Source organism: Xenopus tropicalis, chromosome 2 (assembly GCF_000004195.4).
Source record: "Xenopus tropicalis strain Nigerian chromosome 2, UCB_Xtro_10.0, whole genome shotgun sequence".
In the NCBI taxonomy this organism is placed as follows: domain Eukaryota; kingdom Metazoa; phylum Chordata; class Amphibia; order Anura; family Pipidae; genus Xenopus; species Xenopus tropicalis.
Window position 1 is genome coordinate 56,947,378 of NC_030678.2, and position 17,713 is coordinate 56,965,090.

General features: G+C 38.5%; 1 protein-coding gene across 1 annotated transcript in view; it reads right to left on the minus strand.

The window, feature by feature from the left end:
- Window positions 1–14,626, minus strand: part of atp6ap2 (ATPase, H+ transporting, lysosomal accessory protein 2) — a 14,894-nt gene extending 268 nt beyond the window's left edge. Inside the window, exons 1-9 of the mRNA NM_001011319.1 lie at window positions 14,561–14,626; window positions 10,277–10,404; window positions 8,583–8,711; window positions 8,340–8,435; window positions 6,244–6,381; window positions 4,364–4,417; window positions 2,929–3,078; window positions 1,787–1,906; window positions 1–559 (exon numbers count right to left, since the gene is read on the minus strand). The exon at window positions 1–559 is cut by the window's left edge and continues 268 nt beyond it. Of these exons, the coding sequence (NP_001011319.1) occupies window positions 365–559; window positions 1,787–1,906; window positions 2,929–3,078; window positions 4,364–4,417; window positions 6,244–6,381; window positions 8,340–8,435; window positions 8,583–8,711; window positions 10,277–10,404; window positions 14,561–14,597 (1,047 nt within the window). The 5' untranslated portion in view covers window positions 14,598–14,626 and the 3' untranslated portion in view covers window positions 1–364. The remainder of the gene's footprint in view (window positions 560–1,786; window positions 1,907–2,928; window positions 3,079–4,363; window positions 4,418–6,243; window positions 6,382–8,339; window positions 8,436–8,582; window positions 8,712–10,276; window positions 10,405–14,560) is intronic.
- Between the last annotated feature and the right edge of the window lie 3,087 nt (window positions 14,627–17,713).

Genomic DNA, 17,713 nt, shown 5'->3' on the forward strand with positions numbered 1-17,713 from the left:
AATGCAATGCTAATGGCTTTTCCTTACAGTAGAATTGACAATAAGAAGGATGGAATTCTGTAGAGCTCAAGTTACCCTCATTTTACTTAGCTATGAATAAGGTACCTGAATATGAATGTCACAAGCTTCCATTTCTCGCCCATGAACCTTTACTTTTGTAGGGGCAGTAAAGTCTACTCTCTGTTATAATAAAACAGACCTTTTTCAACATAAAATAAATATTAACATCAAGGTGCTGTTCTATTGTCTTTTTAAAATGGCTCTCTTTTAACCTTATACATACCAGGGACAGCCTAAATCTCATTTACAACACACATAAGGTAAAATGTGGGATCTAATTTTGCAGTAGAACAAATGAGGAATTTTAGTCCATTCTGATCTTCTGGTTGGTCATCCTGTAAATAATGCTATCATAACCAGGATCCATGTTCCAAAGGTTGTACGAGATTGCAATCACTGCCAGAGCCAGTCCAATCATAATCCATAGGATAATGTTGAAGATAACTGAATAGTCAAAGTTGTACTGGTAAGCAAGATTATAAGGGCTGCCAGGATTGCTCTAAAAAAAAAAAAAAAAAAAAAAAAAAAAAAAGGGAGAAGCACGGTTATTAAAAGTTTCATTCGTTTCAAATTAAACCTCTTACTTGTAACTTTAAAGGTACTGTTAAGTGTAAAAATGAAATTGTGTAAATGGGCTGTGCAGAATAAAAAAAATGCTATAATAAATAAATAAAAATAAATAAATTTGCCGAAGTTGACTTGAGAGGAAACTTCGCCGATTTTGGCACTGCATATGCCATCTCACCGGCAATCAGGTGTGAGCGAGAGACCCTGTTTTATTTAAAGAATGGGATCCAGAAAAGCCTGATGACATATACAACACATCTGTGGATATGTCCGACATCCTCAGAAAAAGAGTTGTTGATGCCCATAAAGCTGCAAAAGGTGACAGAAAGTGTGTACAAATGGAAGAAATTCAAGAGCGTTGTTACCCTACCCAAAAGAGGTTGACTATCAAAGATTACTCCAGCTACAAGGTGTCTAATAGTCTGAGAGGTTACAAAGGAATCCTGAGTAACTTCTATGCAACGGAAGACCTGTCTTACATTGGCGAACGTTGATGTTTGTAAGTCCACCATTACAAAAACACAGCAATGGCGTGTGAGGCAGGGTTACAAGGAGAAAGCCACTGCTCTCCCCCAAAATATTGCTGACCATCTACAGTTTGCTAAAGATCATGTGGACAAACCAGAAGCATACTGGAAGAAAGTTTTGTGGAGGGATGAAGCCAAAATATAATGTTTTGGCTTAAATGAGGAGCGTTACATTTGGGAAAAACACTGCATTCCAGCTTAAGAACCCATCTGTGAAACATGGTGGTGGGAGTGTTCTGGTTTGGGTCTGTTTTGCTGCATCTGGGCCTGGACAGCTTGCTAATCATTGATAGAACAATGAATTCTGAGATATCTAAAAAGAACTACTAAAATTCTTTTCAAAGTCAGTGTTTTTATGTACATTTCTTATTAATGGCAGCCCAACGTCCTTGCTTTTGCAGATGTAGTTGTTAATGATGGGTCCCAGGCAACTGCCACATTTGCAGATTTTTAAAATAACCCTGAATGAAATGTCAAGTTGAGTGTGAATTAATACAGGACATAAAATACTCAACCTTGTAAATATAAATAGCCTCAACAGTGACCAAAAAGTCGGGTGTAAACCCATAATTAATTGGTGAAATGCAGATTTTCTGTTAGACATGATTTTATTTTAATCAATAGCAACTTACAATAGCTTCTGATGCGAGAATTGACCGACTCCTCCGCACTAAGGGAATTTCAAAGGATTCAACAGTCACAACTTCAACTATAGCATTTCCTCCATAAAAACTGTACATGTCATCTGCAAACTGAAACAAACAAAGTTAGCCTGCAACCTCAGCTGTTAAACATGTGCATCTCACAATGTCACAACAATCGTATAAACGTGAGCACAGAAACACTGATGCCACTAATGGGATAACCCTATAGAATTAGTATCTTCTAGAACAACCATTTTACCAGCTATTTGTTTCTGTGCCAGTAGAATTGCATTTACTGTAAGCATTGTAGATATAGTCAGTGGCCCTTATCGAAATCAATAATTGTTTTTAATCGTGGGAAGATAAGAAGGGTACTATATAAGCTTTGGCTTATGCCATACTTGGCGCTTCTTTGCAGAAGAAACACTGGCAGAGAAAAAGCTACCACCACCAGTGCCTGTTGCCAATGACTTTAATGGCATACATATGCCACTGTGCACAGGGGGACAGTCTGAGAACTCATATGTACATTTTCAGCCCAAAGTCAGGCCTCTGACAGGTGGATTAAAGTCACTTGCAACATTGGTATTTCTCTACCTACAGAGAAATTACAGAGAATTACTTTGGTTAATGCTCTTCTCTTCCACTTTTCTTGTGTAAACCAATCATCAGATTCTGTGTTGTGATATAAGAGAACAAAAGGAATTTTTGACTTCCCTTTTTCTAATATTTTATAGGTAGGTCAACGCAAGAATCACATCATAAAAAAAACTTCCTAAATTAAAGCATTTTTTTTAAACCACTATTTGACTAAACCATGGGCATAGCTTTAAAGCAAACCATTTTTTACATTAACATTAGTTTACCTTTAAATGGCTGCTTTACTCCCCCCTCACAGATATAGTTTAGCATACTTCTAGTATATAACTCACAGTTCAATAGAAACATGTCATTTCTGCTCTATAAGAAATTATGCATTTAAGAAGCAAAACTGCATTATATATTCAAAAGGAACTAATTTTTCCTACATACAGATCAATTCTTTTTTTTTTTTGGTTAAAAAAAAATGTAATGGGCCATGATGAAGAAATATTATGTTCTTCTAACAGTTTTTACCAGAGACAGCTTACCTTTTCCAGAGAGTCAGACAGAATTTGGACTGCATCTTTGAACTGTGCAGAGTCCTCTCCATAACGTTTCTTGATCTCTTCTAAACCAGTAAGTTCCAGGGAATAAACATCCGGGACATTATCTTTGGCTAAATGCTTGTGCCCAGACAGCTGTATGACAAAATACATTACTGTAATATGTGCACGGTGCAGTTTTAAAAGAATAAAGGATTTAAAATTCCCTGCATTCAAACCCTTAACCAATACAATTTTTTTTTAAAGAAAATAAATCCCACACTGACATGACTGAAATAAATCTCAGAACAGAATTGAAGCATTTAATTCCTGTGTTGTGGAACCTCAACATTTATACATTAGAAAGCCGTCATGAGGGCACAACTGGATTACAAAAAGCCTCTAACACTCAATCTTTAAAATTACTGCCACAGCTTTGGGTAAAACTATCAGCAAAGGGTATCACAAGATCTTTTAAGACCATACCCACATTAATGGTGGTGGCACACCAAAAGCACAAATGGTTGGTGCTCACGGCAGGGATATCACCCTTCAGTCATATGTGAAAAAAGTTTATATAGTCATATTAAGACATTCCCTTAAAGGAAAAGGAAAGGCTAGTAAAGAGTTAATCTCAAGCTGCAGGCATACCTTCAGTTGTCTCAGTAGTTGCCGCTAAATAGCATCCAGTGCAGAAGGTAAAACATTTGCATTATGTAATCAAGCAAAAATACCATCTTGTTACTGCAGAAGGATGTATCAATGGTGCAAAATAGAGGGAAATCCTTACAAAAAAATCTGAGAAACTGAGCTGATCTGAAAACTGCTTTGGTCCAGGAATTATCGGAACTGTTGGAATGGGTGGGTCCAGAGAGTTCAGTCACCTTTTTACTAAAGTTTGGGTGACTTTTCATCTTTATGCAGAATAATGATCCCAAAACACAAGGCCAAAGTAATACTGGAGCTGCTCAAGAACAAAAGGTGAAATGCCCTATATTAATCTAACTGAGAATCTGTGGCACTGGGTGAAAATGGAGGACCACAGTGACAATCCGATGAACCTACGAGGTAAGCGATTAAAGTCACTTGGGGGTGCCTAACATTTTAGCACCCCAAGTGACTTAGCCTTTTTCCTTCTCCTTTAAAGGAACAGTAACACCAAAAAAATGAAAGTGTACAAAAGTAACTAAAATATAATGTGCTGCTGCCCTGCACTGGTAAAAGTTGTGTGTTTACTGATCTGAGGAGTGAACAATACAGGGGCTTACAGGTGTGCACAATGCCAGTTGGACAGTACTGGTTTAAATAATTTACAAATTATTGTATTCTGTGTTTATTTACATTTAACACAGTGTCCCACATTTTTGGAAAATAGGTTGTAAAAACTAGTGTTGTGTGTGTAAATTTAGCATAAATAGAAAATTAATTCTCTGTAACTTACCAGAGTTACAATATCTTGTAGTACTTGTAATTCAGATAGGAACAGCCTGTCGGTCTTCAAGTGAGGGAAAGGAAAAAAACAATATATATTTCATTATATAAATTAAAAACAATACTCAATTGAGAAGGATGATTTTTCTTGTTTCACAAATAAAAACAAATTTCAGTGGAATTATCTAATGGCCAGGTGTGCTGAAACGATTGGGAGATTATTTGATTAAATGTTGGCCTTGTGGCATCAGAGGCAACACATCTTTAATCCATTACAGCTACATAGAGCAATTTCATTGATTCCATACAGCAGTGATCCCCAACCAGTGGTTAGCCTCAAAGCAGGTGCATATTTTTGCATTCCTGGCTTGGAGGTAAGTTTTGGTTGCATAAAAACCAGTTGTACTGCCAAACAGAGCCTTATTTAGGCTGCCAGTCCACAGAGGAGCTACCAAATAACCAATCCCAAAAAAAAGCAGGGGGGAGATTTGCTTAGAGCTGTTACTCCTTGCAGAATTCACTGTGTGCTTTAAATGGGAAGTATAGCCCCTTGTTCAACACAAGTTCAATGTATAGGACTTTTTTTTTTTTTTTTTAATGTTTAATTCATGAAAAATTTTATGAAAAATTCTGTTTTGTTTCTTCTATTTCCCTGTTTAAGCCTAAGAAAAACCATAGATTTTTTTGTAATCAAAACAGACAAGTATGTCCAGCACAATTCCTATTCATTGAACTCACGTTGAACAAGAGGGTATACTGCCCCTTTAACTGAAAAAAAAAAAAAAAATCCAAACTGAATGTACAATTTTGCTAGTTTTCAGGTGTTTTATTTTAACATTTTCTAGCAGCGGTATTAAGTTCTCATGCAGTTCATGACCCTATAAACCAGAATATATGCATATCTTTTTTTTCCATATAGAGTGTATATACTGTTACAGTGGGTAAAGTTTCTATATATATTTTGCGATGTAAAAAAATAATTATATCCCATAAAAATTGTACATGCAAGTTTTTTTTTTTTCTCTTAAAGGGCTCCTTGCTTTTTTTTTGCATAGAAAATGTTATTTCTAAGCAACTTTCCAATGTGTATTAATTACAACATGTCAATGGTTTTGAAGTTATTTGTCAATGTAATTTAAATAATATAGTGTGTGTCTGGCTGTTTGCATTCTCTGCACTCCTGGTTCTGAAACAATGTTGCGAGACAGCTCATTAAAACACCTTAAAGAGACTTGACTCCTGTTATATTGTATTAAAAGATTTATTTCACGGGGGGGGGGGCACCCTCCAGTTAAACAGATTGCTAACTTTCTTCATGGGCTGGTGCTCCTGTTAAATGAAAACTGCACTGTGTGCACAAGTGTTGTGCCAGCATCTCTCTACCTTTCTATCTTCATTCCTTGGCCACTGGTGATTGTACATACACAGTAGACTCAAACTTGCCAGGTTTACACTACTACGCATGTTAGATCAGAAATTGTGCAAGGGATGCCTGGGACGCTGGTAAGAAGATGAGTTAAATGTCGGCATAGTTTTTCCTTCATGCCGCTGGAGTTCTCTCCTAACAGAAGCACTGGCCTACAGAAGAATTTCTAACTAGGGCATGCCTAAATTTTAGTGCCCCTCAATAAAATAGTGCTTACAGGTCTTACCCAGAACAGATAGGGATAAACAAATGCTGCTTTCAATAGCAATTACATTTAGACACCTTAAAACCATTGCAAATTTTCAATTAAAACGTATAGTGGAAGCTTCTAGAATTGCATTTTCTTTCAATGTGCAAAAAAAATAAAAATAAATAAAACAAAACATATTAGCAATGTAAAATAATTAAATAGTGCTCTTAGTTACTCAATACTAAAAGGCATCACTGTAAAATGGAATACTCACCTCATCATTTCTATACAAAGAGCTAACAGGTAGGGACTGAATTACAGAGTTGTCTTGTTCCAGGCGGGTCCGTAGCTGTCGCAAAGTAACTGCTAGGTCCTCAAACACAGTGTTAGCTTTTCCAACCATGTAAACTCTCTGATGAAATAGAACAAGTGTATTAGTAAACTCAAGTAAATCGCAGAAATGAAAACAAAAGGCGGTAAAAGGGAATGGAAACAGTTTATAGTAAAATACAGTTTACGGAACAGTACACTACAAGTTAATAAAAAGGAAATTTCTCCATGAGTTTACAAACTTTTCTTATTATGATTTGCTCAATTATACATATATACTGTAGTACTGTAGAGAGAACAGCATGCTTTTTATATTATATAACATAGAAATTTAGGTTGGAAAAAAGACACATTCATTGAATTCAACCCTTTGTGTCTATATAAAACCTGGCTACCTGCTAGTTAATCCAGAGGAAGGCATAAAACCACTTCTGAAATTTGCCCAGAGGTGGACAATTGCTTCCTGTTCCAAGATGGCAGTCGGCCAGTCCCTGAATCACCTTTGTACTAAGAACTATTTTCATTAACCCCCTATTGTCTCACTTCCTAGAAAAACATCCAACCCAATTTATCTTGCCAGTCCAACCGATTTAGGGAGAATCCCACAATTTTACAGCTCTTAATATGAAAAATTCGAACTTCCAATAAAAGTATTGTTGGAATAATAAAAATTCCAATAATACTTATATTTTATTCTATAATCATGTGAACATATAAGTCATCATAAGCATATAAAATTGTTTTTTGCATTACACTGTCAGTGTCAGTTCAGCACATAGTGATGATGTCACTAAACCAGCACGGCTCAGTGACATCAGTACCATTTTGCTGAAAAGCAAGGGCAGGCCCACTAGAGAGCGGGAATTGAAAGTAGTGCTGTGAAATCCAAGGTTTAAGGAAAACTATACTTCCAAACAAGGTAGGTCTCTATAAAAAAATATATCATATAAAACAGCTCATATGTAAAACCCTGCTTCATCTTAATAAATCATTTTCAAATATCAGTAGTATGTGCCACTGGGTAATCCTAAATAGAAAACTGTCATTTTAAGAACTAAGGGCCACCTCCTGGGATCATACCATTTATGGTGCATGCAAACAAACCAAGGCACACATACATGCTAGGCCACATCAGCCAATGTTCTTGTTTTTACTTCCACACTTCTTCCTGTTACAGAGAGCTGCATTATTTCCTGTCAGTCGATCTCTGAGGAAGCACACAGACCATCACAAAATCAAAGTAAAAGAAAAGGGCAATATTTATGGATATATATATATATATATATATCCATAAATATTTTCCAGTTTGGCAAGATTCTTTAATACGTCACATGATATAAACTGATGTGTTGGTTAAGTATTCATTCTGGGGATATAGTTTTTCTTTAAAGGCCACTGACGCCAATGGATGTGCTAGTTTTTATGGCCAACCTTCCGGTGACTCTTATGCTATCAACGAGTTCTTGCTGTTAACCTGGTATTGATCTTGGCCTGTACTGACTGCCTGTATGCTGCTGGCCCAGACCAGTTGCCTGGAAATTGCCTTGTAAAACTCTCTGTACTGCACTATGGACATTTCCATTTCTCACCTGCTCCAGTGCATCTTATCAGCCTTTACTTACCAGCCAGTGCTTATTTACAGTCCCCACTGTTTATCCTGCCTGTGCTTTAATAAAGTGCAATTCATTTAGCCTAAGCCTCTGTCTAGGTCCCTAGTGGACAGTGGCCCTTAAGGTCATTAAATTCTTATACAGGTTCCAGGACCGTCACAGTGTAGAAGAAAACTGCTTTACAAAAAACAGACTTTTCCAAACCAGAATATTTTTTTCAGTGGTCACCTTTTTTTTTTTTTGCATCTGACACAGGTAACTGCATTCATGCTGTTGCAACTTTGTGATCATCAGTATGGGTATAAGCCATAAGCTGTTTCAGCAGCCAGTTGCTGTGAGTTAAAATGCACCAGAAAGAACTACAGCCTGAACATGAAACATCTGTACATAATTTTACAGTAACTGTAAAATATACTGTACCACTACTTACTTCCTCAATGGGGGCAAGCTGCAAAACTACTGGCATTTCTTCAGAAAACACAGAATGAATAGAATTTACAACGCTGTCAACACTGTATGGCACAGCCTGTGAAAAGACAATAATGATGCAACAGTGAAACTGAGAACTACATATTTATTGCCTGCTATTAATGTAAATACTCTCTATGTGTTTATATTTATGTTGCAGGAAGTGTTGCACCAGTGGAAAAAAACTACAAATTACAGTACTCACATTTTCCACAGGATAGGATATTCCATTTCCAGAAAGTGGCAGCTTATTCACTCCAGTAACTGTCACGAGAACTGTAGCACGTGGGCGCTGGAAAAGGTTGCCCACTCCTAAGCCAGACCAGGACAGATCCTGTAGAAATATAATGAACTTAGCACCACTCTTCTAAAATTTCCCCCACAAGGTGCTAAATATTTACAACAGATTTACAAATATACACAATGGTAATATGGTCATGAAAGCTACAAAATTATAATAATATAAATCAAAATGTATATTTCAGTAAAGTGGACACAGAACTGGGTGTGCATGAAGTTGTACATATAATCTGATTTATGTACATAAAAATGTGCATAATAGTACTCTTGGCTAGAGATGAAACAAGACAAATATAGGTTAATGGCTCATTCTGACACTCTGGACCAGTTATGTCTAACTATCACTCATTTTGGCTTTACTTGTATGCAGATGACAGATACATTTAGACACTCCCTTCATTAACTGACATGACATGCAGTCCCAGATATCTAAAGGTGGCCATACACATGCTGATAACAGCTTATTGTATGGGGCCCTCAGATGGGCCTGCTCGACCGATACCTGAGCAGATATTTCGCATTTTTAAAAATCCTGCTGGGATGAGGTGTGCATCTGCGCATTGATGCGGCCCTCTTACGGACTGGCTCTATTCAGGCAATGTGATCTGATTATTTAGCCTTAGGATCAAACGATTAGATTAATCCGAAATTGCCCAATGACAAGCCCACCTGCCTCTTAGCTATTCGCCTCCAAGGTAAAGCATCTGCCGAACAGTACCTAACTAAAACGGAGCATATAGTCTTTCCACACAAACTTGCACCTTCTCCAACTTTTACTACTGATGGAATCCTAAACCCTGTTTTGGCATGCTGACGAGGGGTAATCTTTGACCAATCTTTATCATTCTCAAATCATATTAGTGCCACTACCAAAATCTGATGTTTTTTCCTTTGTAATATCACCAAGACATCTTTTTTTCTTTCCTGCTTAGACTGCTTAGACTACTTAGCTACTCCTGGATTCCCATCTCTCTCCCCAGCAAAATAAACTTCAGGTGCTAGAAGAAGGAAAGGCTAAGTCATTGGGGGGGGGGGGGGGGGGTACCTAAAATGTTAGGCACCCCCAGTGACTTTAATCACTTAACTTTTACCCAGGGCTGGTGCTCCTGTGAGAAGAAAACGGCACCAACCCAGGGTAGCTGCAAGCGAGTCTTCATCTTCCTCCTTCTCTTTGTGTGCTTGCGCAGTAGAGTGAAAGGCCTAACTACTGTGCATGCTCTTAGATTGTAAGCTCTAATGGACAAGGGTGGCCTTCCTCTTATGTATCTTACCACAAGGCATCTTTTATTTTTTACTGGGCTTCAGTAATAAATATAAGTTCACCTTTGTCAAAAAGGTGAACACACTTCCATACAAGAACAAAAAGGTGACTTCATAAAATTACACATTTATTTTAACACTAAACTTCTTTTTTTGTTTATGTCAACCTTACCCAAAAAGGTAGATGGCAAACTACCTTTAGACCTTGAACTAGTTTACAGAAGCTGTGATTACATAAACACAATGTGATAACTAACAGGACACTCCAGTAAATTGTCGGCTAATCGTATCCTAATATAATACTATGAATTTTAATTTAATTTAAACATTTGCTCCTACCTCTTCCACAGAAAACCCCATTGACAACAAGATGACATCTGGAATCCTGTCACCAGGAACAGGCCAATTTCCCTCTTGGAATATTGGGTATCGAGGAGACTTCAATACATTAAAGTCAGCTGAAGTTACTAGAGAAAAAAAAAATGAGCAGAACACTTAAATCTTTATTGCATTATTTCTTACATACACACAAACACTTTTTGTATATTTAGATTTTATATAAATATAATTTTCAACCTGAATGTGGACTAGCCTAGTCAAACTCATTATTTACAACAACTAACGATGAGGAAAGTTTAAGTCACATCTGGACCCTATAAACTTTCTGTACCAACTCCTGGTTCTTCAAACAAAGTAGCAAAAGTCAGTTTTCCTCCAGGTCTCCTGGCTTCAGGAGTCAGAACCTCTAAAAAATGAATCAATTAAAATGATGTTTAATTGATGTATACAGAATTACATTTTCTTTCTGTATGTAAAACAAAATTTGGTTGGATATCATGTCAATACAGGAAAAAAAAGATGTACATTTACAGATACTTGCTCCATGCTTACAGAAATAATACAGCCTTGTGCACATTTGTGTGTTTAATGCACACATAAACCTGCCTGTCTGTTGACACACAAAACTGTGTTGGCTGCTTACAGTAAACAGACAGGTTTATAGTAAACAGTAATTTGCAGAACAGAGGTCAGCTGGACTACACAGAACATGACCTTCTTTACATAGGAACTTGTTACAGAACTGGAGGGGCCAGTGACAGATACTGACCAGGGAAGGTTGTATAATTCAGACTGAAACTGCCTCTAAGCACCGCAGCCAAGAGAGACTCTAGAGACTAATGTACTCTTTACATTGAATTTTTAAAGCACAAAAACTTTGGGCTCCCTGCTACACAAGGAAGTTAAAGGAACAGAAACACCAAAAAATTAAAGTGTATAAAAGTAATAACAATATAATGTACTGTTGCCCTGCATTGCTACAACTGGTGTGTTTGCCTCAGAAAGACTACTATAGTTTATATAAGTTAGCTGCTGTGTAGCCATGGGGGCAGCCATTCAAAGGAGAAAAGGCACAGGTTACTGAGCAGATAACAGATAAACCCCCATTATATGGGGCTTATCTACTAGTTATCTGCTATGTAACCTGTGCTTTTTCTCCTTTTTTCCAGCTTGAATGGCTGCCCCCGTGTCTACACAGCAGCTTATTTATATAGTAGCTTTTCTGTAGCAAAAACACCAGTTTTTTGCAGAGCAACAGCACATATATATATTTTGATTACTTTGAAACACTTTGAAATTTTTTGATGTTACTGTTCCTTTAAAGGGAAAACCACTTTTTTTGAAATAAGCTTATTCAGCTTGTCTTACGTATAAAAAGGTGAACAATATCTAAACTTCCAAAATAAATATATTTATCAATACACACAGCTTAAGGGCGCACCCCAAAGTTACTGGCAATTGCCTGGGCACTCAAAAAACACAAGTAAAAAACAAAGACAAATACATTTATCATAAGAAGAGCACTAAGTGACTAATGTTTCTGCTCTGTAACTATCATGGTTTCCTCTCAATCTGAGGAGTCATAAGTGTCTATTAAAAAAAAAAATTACCAGTGTATAGCACTTATACACTTCTTATACATTAGCTCAAAAAAATAAGCTTATGTTAATAAGGGTGTTTTTTAACATTAGCAAATACATTTGTGAATAATTTATTAGAAGATGTGTTAAATAACAAAGGACATCTCACATATCTGCACAAGAGTCCCTGTATCTCTTGACTTTTTGCCCTTTACTGGATCACTCAAGAAATTGCAAGTAAAACCCAGGTTATTCTAACCACTTACCTTTGTCACAACTGCAATGAACTACAAACAGCACATTTTGACTGCTTAACTCTTTCTGGGGACTAATGCATTTTCATTCTAAACTTGTCTAGCGATTGTTTATGTGGTCAGACAGGACATGAGCAAAGGCAGAGAGTGCAGCAGCCACTGTATCCATCATGTATAATGATATAATACACAAATAAATTATACAGGTATGGAATCCCTTATCTGGAAACCTATTATCCAGAAATCCTCCAATTACAGGAAGTGCATCTCTCCATTTTTATCAAATATTTATAATTTCTAAAAATTTTCTAAAAAAGATTTCCCTTTTCTATTCTAATAAAACAGTACCTTGTACTTGATCCCAACTAAGATCATTATTGAAGGCAACGTAATCCTATTGGGTGTATTTAATGTTTATATGTTATTTTTTAGTAGACAAAGTATGATGACCCAAATTATGGAAATATCCCTTTATCCATAAAAACTCAGGTCCCAAGCATTGTGGATAACAGGTCCCATACCTGTATCCTCATACACAGTGCCTAGTGATGTCACCAGTTAATATCAGTGCTTAGAGATGAAATCTATGTCACTTAGTCAATTGAAACTTGTACACAGTTAATATAACAATATCATATACCCCTTGCTTTTAAAGATGATGATATTATTAGTCAACTTAGTGGACTTCAGCCTCTTTATATTGTAATAAAACTCTTTATAATATCCTTATATTTTATGGTTGGGGGTACAAGAATTTACAGCTACTGGACTGAATAATTACATCTGACAAACAAATAATTAACAATGGGGCTTATTAACCATTTCATGTAGCAATTGTAAATTAAATGTATGATCATCTAACCCAGGGATCCCCAACCTTTTATACCCGTGAGCCACATTCAAATGGAAAAATTGTTGGGAAGCAACACAACCATAGAAAAAGTTAATGGGGGTGCAAATAGGAGCTATAAATGGCTATTTGGTAACCCCTATGTGGACTGGCAGCCTATAGAAGGCTCTGTTTGGCTTTACACTGGGTCAATCAACACCTGCATCTAAGCTACAAATTGAACAATAAGCACCTACTTTGAGCCCACTGGGAGCAACATCCAAGGGGTTTGGGGAGCAACATGTTGCTCACGAACCACTGGTTGGGGATCACTGATCTAACCTGATCAGATATCCAGAAGCATGTTAACTAAATAATGTAACCCATCCAAGACTACTCTCTACTATCATATTTACAATAGGGCATACATTGCTCCCTATAATGTTAATGACAGCAGATCGATTTAAAAAGGTCAGGACAAAGGGGTTATGTAGGTGACTTCCTCATATGGCTCATGTAAAGGGGAGGGGGCTTTCATGTTTCTGTGGTTGGTAAATGTATGGAAAAGTAAATACAATAAAGATGTATCATTTATAATGTCTGATCATTTTCTCATTCCTCCAATGTTTGTCAACAAATTACACATACTAGATAATGTTTAGGAAAGGCAACATAGTAATAAACTCTATTAATATTTGCACACCGACAAAAGATGTCTCCACAGTGGGAGCTGTGTGTAACATCTTTCCGTTCCAGCAGTAGGAAGGCAAATCATGTGACGCTTGCAAAATCAGTCACATGCAGCCTCACCAAACTCTCCCCACAGATATTCTGCCTGTATCCGCTCTCTATATATCGGTTATGTGCACATTCTATTAAACAGAATATAAGTCATATTATATACAAATATATATACATATTATTATTACAAGTAATTTGATTTACAAATATTTTTTTAAAAAGGGAGTAAGCCAAACTGCAGTGTGAAACATCCCATGATTACTTTCCCTTTTCAAAATGATCTGTTTTTTCAAGTGACAAATCAGGTACAATTTTACATTGAAATCGTTGTTAATAATAAATAAGAATTATGAATCTGAATCACAGGAGAGCTGCATAAACCAACCAATCCAGTGGGGTTGATAATCCACTATTGGGGGTTCACATTATAAGAAAACAATAAAATGCACTGAGCCACTGGGGGGCTGGGGGCCATAAACTGTCAGGGGGGCCATACAGCCTGTGGTTCTCTCCCTCTCAGCTTCTTTAATAACTTGCCATCTGGCAGGTAAAATGATGCTTAAAACCATTTTATTCGAGAAAATATGGTAACCCATTCTGTTAGATTTAACACAGATATTTCACATATTTCATTACAGTAATTTCCATATCATGGTTGTATAATATTGAGTGGATTTACTTCCTTTTTCTCATATCCATACTATTCTAGTACTATTATACTAATACTGTTTAAATTTTAGTTTTAAATTAATCAAAGCGAATCTTAACATAAGGAGCAAGCCCAGTACATGGCAACAGCCAGGCTCACTATGCAGAACCAGCAGCTACCACATACAAGCGTAATATGGCAGTGTGTAACAGCTATATCCCTTTACATTACCTGCTAGTACAAGGGCAGCGAGGGCGAGGCGCAGCATGATTTCGGAAGGCAACACCTCAGCCAAATTCGAACGACTAAATGGAGAACTATAACATCCCTCTGCAAAATCCTTGAAGGTGGTGGTATTCTTCCTGGTGAACCGCTTCCGAAGACCCGGTGTAGCCAATCCGAGAAAGCCTAGTGCATTGTTGACCCGCCTTTGTCAATATCATGTGACAACTAAGCAATAGGAAGGCACATATAATGACTGACACTTCATTTGCCCTTTCAGAGATGGGAGGTAAGGAGGGCGGTGGAGGAAATGGCTGGGGAGTGAAATGAAATGGTGGCATTTAGGCTTCGCGTCTAGTTCCTAATGGAAATATGTTACGTTACAGATAAGGGAATAGACCTTTATAAAGCTAAATTCTGGTTTTAAAAGGAATGGTCATAGAAATTAGACAATATAGCAGATAGGATAAATTCTAGTTACTTTCTGTGTTGGCTGTATCTGCCTTTTGCATCACTGGAGAACGTAGGTAATTTGTTCAGATTAAACTAGTACTTTACTGGCAATAAGAGGAGTGACAGTCTCTAGTCAGAGCTTTATATGAGAACACATTTATGGTGTTAGTGACTTTAGGCTTTCTACATTTGTGGATTCTTTCACCCGCAATGAAACATTGCTACCAAAGCTTCCAGTACTAAACCAGCACTAAAATAAAAGTGTTAAGCAAATTATACACATTTGATAACTGTCTCCTGTAATGCAAAGGGTAGCAGGTGAGCAGTGATGCATCTACTATACAGCACACTGTGAAAGGCCCATGGGCTCTACTGTATGGTTCACCCTCCTACTACAATCAGGCTTCAGTTGACAGCTGGGGGTGGGAATGGGTGATCACAGGCCAAAGATGGCCATCTACGAGGTTGCCAAATGAGCGGATCTTCTCACAATATGCCCAGACCTGGATTTGTGACAAAGCCACAAAGGCCCTGGCCTAGGGTGGCAGAAATTTAGGGGCAGCATGCCACCCAGCCGCACCAAAATTTTGCCCACATACCAAGCAATGGGAAGAGGACACGCAGGTCGATTTTCAGCCAGATATCGATTGGGGGGGTCCCATACATGTGTTGATAAACTGACGAATCGTCTAAAGCAGTGCTGTCCAACCGGCGGCCCGCGACCCCCTTCTGTGTGGCCCCCCACCTGTCTGGCTGCTGTGACTGCTTACCTTTGTGTAAGATTTAAATGGCATCAGTACAGAGTTCACACCTCAGATTCAGGCTGTAACCCCTCTGTATTTTTTAAACCTCTGTAATGTTCACAATTTTTAATCCCTGTTTTTTTTACCCTCTGCATTTTTCACACCTCAGGCTCAGGCTGTAATCACCCACATTGTTCACCTGTTCACACCTCAGACTGTAGGAGCAGTGCCAGCTTTGTGTCATTGTATGTACTGCCTGACCTATGCTGCCTGTGTGTATGGCACACACAGGCAGCATAGGGCAGACAGAGCATGGAACACAGGCAGCAAAGGGCAGACAGAGCATGGCACACACAGGCAGCTAAGGGCAGGCAGAGTTTGGCACATAGGCAGCATAGGGCAGGCAGAGTATGGCACACTCAGACAGTATAGGGCAGGTAGAGTATGGCACACACAGGCAGCATAGGGCAGACATAGTATGGCACACACAGTATAGGGCAGGCAGAGTATGGCACATACACGCAGTATAGGGCAGGCAGAGTATGGCAGATACAGGCAGCATAGGACAGGCAGAGTATGGCACACACAGGCAGCTAAGGGTAGGCAGAGTTTGGCACACTCAGACAGCATAGGACAGGTAGAGTATGGCACACACAGGCAGCATAGGGCAGACAGAGTATGGCACACACACGCAGTATAGGGCAGGCAGAGTATGGCACACACACGCAGAATAGGGCAGGCAGAGTATGGCACATACAGGCAGCATAGGACAGGCAGAGTATGGCACACACAGGCAGCATAGGGGAGTCAGAGTATGGCACACTCAGACAGCATAGGGCAGGTAGAGTATGGCACACACAGGCAGCATAGGGCAGACAGAGTATGGCACACACACGCAGTGTATGGCAGGCAGAGTATAGCACACACACGTAGCATAGGGCAGGCAGAGTATGGCACATACAGGCAATATAGGACAGGCAGAGTATGGCACACACAGGCAGCATAGGGCAGGCAGAGTACTGCCTGTGCGTGCTATACTCTGCCTGCCCTAAGCTGCCTGTGTGTGCCATACTCTGCCTGTCCTATGCTGCCTGTATGTGCCATACTCTGCCTGCCCTATGCTGCCTTTGGGAGGTGAACCTGCCAGGGGTTTGTTCTGGGAGTTTATTTGGAAATGGCAATTAAATGGTCCCTAAGGTGTTATTATGTGCTGGGGGTTGCTGTGCTATATGCTAGGAGGCATATGGATTTACGGGTATGTCTTAATATGACATAATATAATTCTTTCATATATGACTGATGGTTGATATCCCAAGCATTTGGGTTTTTGCTGCGCTACCACCATTGTGATAACATGAGTGTAGTTTGAAGTGGGTGCGGTTTAAAAAGGGGGAGTGGTCAAAACTGCCTTTCATTAGCAGCCCTCCACTATGAATGCTAGAGAAATTCTGGCCCTCGGCAACACAGAAGTTGGACAGCACTGGTCTAAAGGATATGAATTGGCAACTTTTATGCCCTTTTGGCCCTTTTATTGCCACCTTAAAGGTAGGAATTAGACCCCTAATGATTGTTTGGCAGGAGGGCTCAGCTTGCTTATATGATACCAGTGCAGATAAGCATACACACACTTGTCCTGCAAATGGATGAAGGATTGGAATATTGATGGAAGATTCAAACTATGAGGTAGGCCTTCAAGGTTGGGGTTGTTTTCTCTGGAAAAAAAGATACTAAAGGCTAATTTACTAAGGCATTCTGCTGGTGAGCCAAATACTAAGCGCTTGGTGTGCATTGGAGAAACTTGTAGGACTCGGTAAATTACCCCGTTAATTTCTATATTTATTTCCATTCTTATTGTTATTTTTACCTTGATTTCCTCCCCCATTCCCCCCCTCTCCTTAACACTAGCAAATTATTGAGCACGTAACCCTCTAAGAGACTAATTGTTTTACTACGCAGGGCTGGCTTT